The sequence below is a fragment of the Onychostruthus taczanowskii genome, unplaced genomic scaffold (assembly GCF_017590055.1).
Source record: "Onychostruthus taczanowskii isolate IOZ18803 unplaced genomic scaffold, ASM1759005v1 scaffold24, whole genome shotgun sequence".
Taxonomy (NCBI): Eukaryota; Metazoa; Chordata; class Aves; order Passeriformes; family Passeridae; genus Onychostruthus; species Onychostruthus taczanowskii.
The window spans coordinates 5,767,139-5,773,840 of record NW_024499684.1 but is presented as its reverse complement, the minus strand read 5'-3'; the positions used below and the strand labels follow the sequence as shown (position 1 = coordinate 5,773,840).

Here is a 6,702-nt window from a genome sequence, read left to right as displayed (position 1 = left end):
GATTGAGCTCTTAAGTCATAAAAACATATTTTACATACAAAAATACAGCAGATGTCCTTCCAAAAATCATCTCTGAAGTGTTTATCTCTCTCTTTAAGTTTTATACATTCAGGAACAGGCATTTGAGATATATTGTGAACAGTGCAAAATACTGTTTTACGTTTCTTAAACCACGTGTTGCAGTACCTTTAAGCGCCAGCTGAAGGAAAGGCTGAGAAAGGTTTGATCCTCAGAGCACTTCTGGTCCAAGTTGAACTTTTGTTTAGAGAGTTGTAAACAAATGTCTTAGAATGCAGAGAATCCTCTCATTTCTTTCCAGCTAAGGCAGTCTCAAACACATCAAGTCCTGCTTTGAAGTAAACCTGAGCTGAATTGATGCTGTTCAGCACCTCTGACAAGGCTGCTTGAATGGTCTCATTTGACTGATGCAGTTTGCAGTGCTCCAGTGCCTCCAGCAGTACTGAAAACTGGCTGGTCCTGTCATCCAGTCTGTAAAGAATATTTCTGAAAGAGAACAATGGAGAGAATGGTAAGATTTTTACTCAAAAACAATCCATCAGATGCCATCAAGAAACCTTGCAAGTATCAGCCACAGCTTCCAGATGATATATATTATGCACAGTAAAGCTGACCCATGGCAGATTGAGAGACAAATGCATATTTATTATGCCTCTATAAACTGAATTTATTCACTGAACTACATGTACTTACATTGGAACAGTTACTAAATCCATCAAAGAAGTCTCACATTCCTCTCTGACCATTCAAGTTTTTATTCAAAAGCATAAGCCTAGACCTATCACATTCCTCATGAAGGATTCTGTCTCTCAGATGAATTCCATTTATTCCCTTCTAAAAAGAGTTAGGTTACTGCTGTGAACCCTCAGCACAGGTTTGGTTTTGTTTTTGTTTTTCCTATCTGCTCATGTTATTTATTTCACTCTTCAGAGGTGAAATTCCAGCTGCATTGATGCCAATGGTAAAACTCTCCTTGCCTTCAGCAGACACTTTGTTTAATCAATAATCCTTTGTGGTTTTAGAACAAGGGTAACCCATCGTTAATGTCCCATACTAGAGGAAAGAAACAGCACACAAAGCTAAACCCTTGTGAAACAAAATCTGTGGTTTCCAGTAATATCTGCAAAAAAATTTAATGGTTTGTAGAAAAACAGATCAAGAGCATTGTGTGATCCCTTGAAATGTTATTTGTATGAGGTGGGGAAGGCTCAGAATTCAAAGCTAGTCAGTGATTTTAATGGGACTCTTTGAAGCAGGCTATAAATGTTATCCAAAACCAGGTGTAATCATTATACTAATTAGAAGAGCACATAAACATCATAAACCTCCACCCAGGAGCTTCTTTGATTGCAAACAGAAGTGAACAAAATTTGAAACAGGAAAGCTACAGTGATTTGGTGCAGGACCTTATCCTTAAATACAGGACAGGTGTCCAGGGCAGGGGAGAAGCTGCGTGGAGAGCCCAGCAAGAAACAGGACAGCTCCCACACTTTGTTAGTAGCCTAATGGCACAACAGAATAGACCGAATGGCAGCTCCAAATTGGTAATAAAACTGCCAAATTTATTTAGAGAAGACAGATGAGCACAGAAGTGCACCTTATTCTATGAATCACCTAAGTGCAACTCTACCTGGGGGAGAGGTAACAAAGTAGACCAATAAATGACACCACAGAACACCCACAATCTTTTGCCATGTTTTCCAGCTTTAAAAACTGTTTTGAATGAAAGGTCGTTTTTTTTTCAAAGATACCAAGTAACTCCTGTCCTCACAAGGCAATTTTTCAGCCTATGTTTTTACCCGCCAATATTGGGTATACATCCAAACCCAGCAGTGTGCAGAAGGAATGATGAGTTTTTCATCCCCTGACAGCAATACATCCAGACAGTTCAAGGGGTCTGCAAAGCAGTGCACTGGAGATCTAAACAGAGAAGGGGAAGGGTTTGAATCCAGCCCTGCAGCGGAAGGGCAGTTTAAACAATAGGCCATCACATGGACCATTTAGACAGAAACAGGTTAGGAGTATGAGCAAGAACAGCTCAGTGGGGACAGAAAGCCCCATCAAGAGGGCAGAAAGAGGCAAATGTGGCAACAACTTCCTGAGCTTGCCCTGCAGAAGACACAGGACCACTCCCTGTCTGTGGTGCAGCAGGTGACTCAGGTTGGACTGTCCCAAAGCAGCCTCTGTGACACAGTAAATGAAAACTGTGTATGTTGAGAGCCAGATAAATTCTTGGTTGGTTGGTTTTTAAGGATAGGCTGTGCTATGGGAAATACTGCATTTTTCAAAGCAGGGATTGAGTTTGCTCCCTCAGTTCAGGGACTCCTGCTGAGATCAGTGCAAGCAGAACCAGGCTTTTGAAGAACTCTCCTCTATAGTTCCTGGAGTTCACAGGGAGAAAGAAGGCTGCTCACAGCCCCTCAAACACCTCCAACAGCAAGGACAGTGCTAGAGATAATCACATTTCTTTCTACCCACAGGAGAGATCTGTTTGCTGGTGGCTGAGAGAGTTTGACTGAGCTGGAATTCTACTCCAAATGCCTACAACACAGGTGCCCTAATCTCTGTTAGGATCCCTCTATTGCTTTAGGTCAGTTTATAAAAAATCATAAGACAGCAACCATCAGCAGGGCAACACTGACTCAGAGTGCCAGAAACGACTCTAAAGAGAGGATGGTCTGAACACTGGAACATTTGGGGGCTGCTCAGAGAGACCATGTTTGTGGTGAATAGGAACAGACCTCATGCCCAATCATCAAATGGGGTCTAAACAAGGCACATAAGCCAAAAAAAGATGGTTTACCCTGACATGCAAGGGTGTTAACACAGTTTAAATCTACTGCTGTGATTTTGCAATCACTGGTGATTCCACAGTAAATACACAGGCATGAGATCCAAGCAAAAACAAGAACTGCTAGCCTACCCCACCTCAATGCAGGGCTAATTAGTGTCTGATGAGAGCTTAGTTGTTTGATGAATGAGACAAGCAGTCTACCGTCATACTTTTAAAATAGTATCTTCTGAAATAGTAATATGGCTTCAGAATAGCTGACTACATAGTACAACAGAACCTCATTTATATTTTTATGCGTGCAAATATTAATAAGTAACATAATACACCACCTGATTTTTTCAACTTTTCTGCTAGGAGTTCTCACTGGGATCTTGTATTTTCCAATTACTTATCTTTGCTTGGCAAGCTATGCCACCCCTTTGTTGCACAAAATGATTTCTCTCTTTATGCATGTTCATGAGAGTCAATTTATACAAGTTTACTTCTTATCTCTGTTGAAGCTTCATCAAATGAAAAAAATGGCCAGTTCAGTTTATTACTTCCAAGCCTTTACAAGTCAGAGAAGTGTTTTCATTAAGGTTACACACGGACTGAAAAATGAACGCCAGCCATTTCATTGACACAAGGTATCACCATGTGCCCACAACATGCAGAATGATAGCAAGAGACTTTAATTTACACCGTGAAATTCAATTACTTAAACATTCCTTAACACAAATTGGTTTTGTAGCCTACATCTCTAAAACAACAATTCCAGCCTCAGGCCTAATTGCTCAAGTATCTACCTTCATCTTTAACTATTTTATCTTATAAATATAATTAACGCAGTCAGCCTGACCCCCACAAGACAAAAAGACACTCCTAAACAGAAAACTGCAATACATTATTGATGATGCTGATGAAATTACAACACACATCATTCATCCTAATGGGCTTGTTTCTATGACACATCCCAGTGACCTGAAAAGTGGAACACTGAGGTAGGAAACTCAATAACTTCAGGCAGTACCACTGAAAGAGATAAAAGGGCTACAAACAAAACAGCCTTAGCAAAGTAAAGAAACTATAAAGAGAGCCTCTATTACAATTTTTATAAGTCCTTGGCAGGCCTTGGAACACAAGCATTCCTGATCAAAAGAATGCCACTAAATGCTGTTCTACACAACCACAAATAAGGAGGTACTGTCACACCCACCAGACCAGAAGGAATTTGACAAATTCTTGAATGACAGAACACACTAGAAATATATTGACTTTAACACAACTTCAATATTAGAGCAACTGGACAGTACAAGATGAAACAAGATTAGCACATTATTCTTGTCACGAAAAACGATTTTTTAGCTTACAAGAAAATTTTGTCTGTAGGTAATGTACAACACAAGATGAATTATTCAGGCACTTACAAATGGACTCCTATCTAACAGCCCACGTTTGAGATTTTGAAAAGTAATTATTAAATCATTAGGACATGATGGTAAGTCTAGTGTCCCAGATGAAATGAGTGCAGGTTTTCTCTGCAGAATCACAGTAAAATTGTTTAGAGATAAATGCTGTGGGCAGCCTCTGTCTGTTCCAGTTATAGCACAGTGTGTTATGACTTCAGCATCTTCACAAACTCAATTTTGTAATTCCCTGATTTGTTTTTTCTTGTACTCTCCAAGGAAAAAAAAGAAACCAAAAGCACACCAGAACAAGCATTCTCTGAATTTCCCTTTCTCCTGATTCTGTTCAATTTTGAAGGCATTTTTTCTTACATTTAGGAGTCTGTTTTCATTCATGTTTGGAAGACATAAAATATGATTACTTTGGTAAATAAATAAATGCACTCTAATAACAATATTTACATGTTGGGACTTCCAGTTCCATACAGTGGTTATTCATTGTAGAACATCAAAATATCACAAAATCTTCTCAGGAAACAGCACAAGAATATTTATACTGGTATATTTACACAAGTTTGCACCTCAGAAAATTTTGCAGTGAACATTCAGAAAGTTTTATTTTTTCTTCTGGGATCCTTATCTTTTGATCTCCCATGGCTGTTCTCCTTTCCTCCCCTCTTATTTTTTAAATCTTTTTGATACCCATGTGCAGTTTTGTTATCTTACCTATTTTATTTCACAGCAGCATTGTGGCACAAGGATTATAATTGTAAAATTACAGCTGCTGGCCACGTAAGATTAGCTTTTATCAGGAAGAAATACATGTCCTGGTGAAGTGCCATTACAGCTGATCCAGAGGAACCCTTTTTTTTTTCCCCACAAAGCTCATTCCCTGCTGCACAGAACAGTGGAAGTCGCTGGGACCATGGGATAGAACAACACACACACGGCCAGGGAAGATGGGGATGTGGCACTCAACCCCTCAGGGCAGCTCTGCTGAAAATGTCTCCTCTCCTTCACTGCCCTAAGTCTCCACAAACCCAGCGTGTCATTTTAAAGATACTCTGCTTGTAATTAGTTGTTCCTAACTTTTGTTTCCTTCACATCCTCTCCTTTTTCAAGGAGCCATCAGCTGCCTTCCCTCAGTGCTCTCTTGACAGGCTGCAAATGGTTCTACCAATGTGTGTTCCGGAAAGGGATGTATTTAAAATCATGGACGCTCAGAGGCGAGTGTCTGCCTGAAGGGGATGTATCTGCGTGTTAATCAGCAGTTGATAAGCTGCAGGTAATCGAGATATCAAACCCAAATAAAGTCTAACCGACTGAAAGGCATTTCAAAGGCATCGCTCTGAGACAGTGGTAAACCAGACACACTCTCTCCCTGCTAGATACAAATTTATCTTGCATAAAAGACAGGCATTAGGACACCTCTAATTGAGTCAATTATAGCAAATGGAGGTTGCGGTTAGTGGGCATGAACAGAATCCTGTTGGGACATGGGCCCACAAGGAGGTAGTTATTCCAGGTTTGAGTACATTTCTGAGAGGTCAGTTTTAAATAGGGTTTCTTTAAAAAATTAATCCTGATTTTGGCAGCCCTGTGAAGTGTCTCAATGCTTGGCTTGACTGCCTGCCAAATAAACTTATGGAAAAAAGGGAAGCCAAACTGGAAGAGTAGTGGCTTACAAGATATATTATCTTTTATTTCCCTACAGTTCTCTTTGATTACAGTACTTTTTAAAGGTAAGGGATGCACTGTCCTGAAACACACTAAGCTGAGTTTCAGCTCAATGCACCTTGACAACTTTAAATCTTTATGAGGGCCTTGAGTGCACCAATACCAGATTCCAAAGCACATTAGGAACACTCAGAATCCCAAAGAGAAAGCAAAAGGTTTATAGAAGAATTTAAGCCAAGAAAAATTGCTTAAGGACTTTTTAATGACCAAAACTCAACATTCACAGAAAAAAAATCACTTTCATTTCTGTTCTGAAACATGTAAGGAAACTCTTCTTTTGATAGTGAAATATTTTCTGCCAGCAGAAAAGATGGACATAAAGTAAAGCTAACAATGCTAAGCTTGATTTTGTGATAATAGGACAGTGTTCTGCAATGGCTGAGAAAAAAAGGAAATACTAGGTCTTTGGCAAGCTGTAGGCAAACTTTTTCACTTTTGTTAAATAAACAGTAATTACATCACTTCCTAATTTTTGTGACTTTTCATACAAACAGTGCCTACTATAATATAAAATAACCATGAATAAATAAAAGCTGGCAACTTGAGGCAAGTAGCAGATCATAAGAGGACTGATGTTCTGGAACAGCCTCAAATAAGAATAATGGAGCTAAGAAGCCTGAGTAGCTTAAAGAATGAGTTTACTCTTTCTTACTGCAATAAAGTATCTATTTGCCAGTGCTTAACATCAACATCACCATGCACTCACAGTTTTTCTCTTGGTGAAAATTTGCTGGTTTTAGGAGCTGATTTCTTTCTTGCTTTGGAGTA

At 39.3% G+C, this 6,702-nt stretch overlaps 1 protein-coding gene across 1 annotated transcript in view; it reads right to left on the bottom strand.

The window, feature by feature from the left end:
- Positions 1–305: 305 nt before the first annotated feature.
- NAALADL2 (N-acetylated alpha-linked acidic dipeptidase like 2) overlaps positions 306–6,702 on the bottom strand; it is a 218,059-nt gene continuing 211,662 nt past the window's right edge. Inside the window, exon 14 of the mRNA XM_041406077.1 lies at positions 306–504. Within this exon, the coding sequence (XP_041262011.1) occupies positions 306–504 (199 nt within the window). The remainder of the gene's footprint in view (positions 505–6,702) is intronic.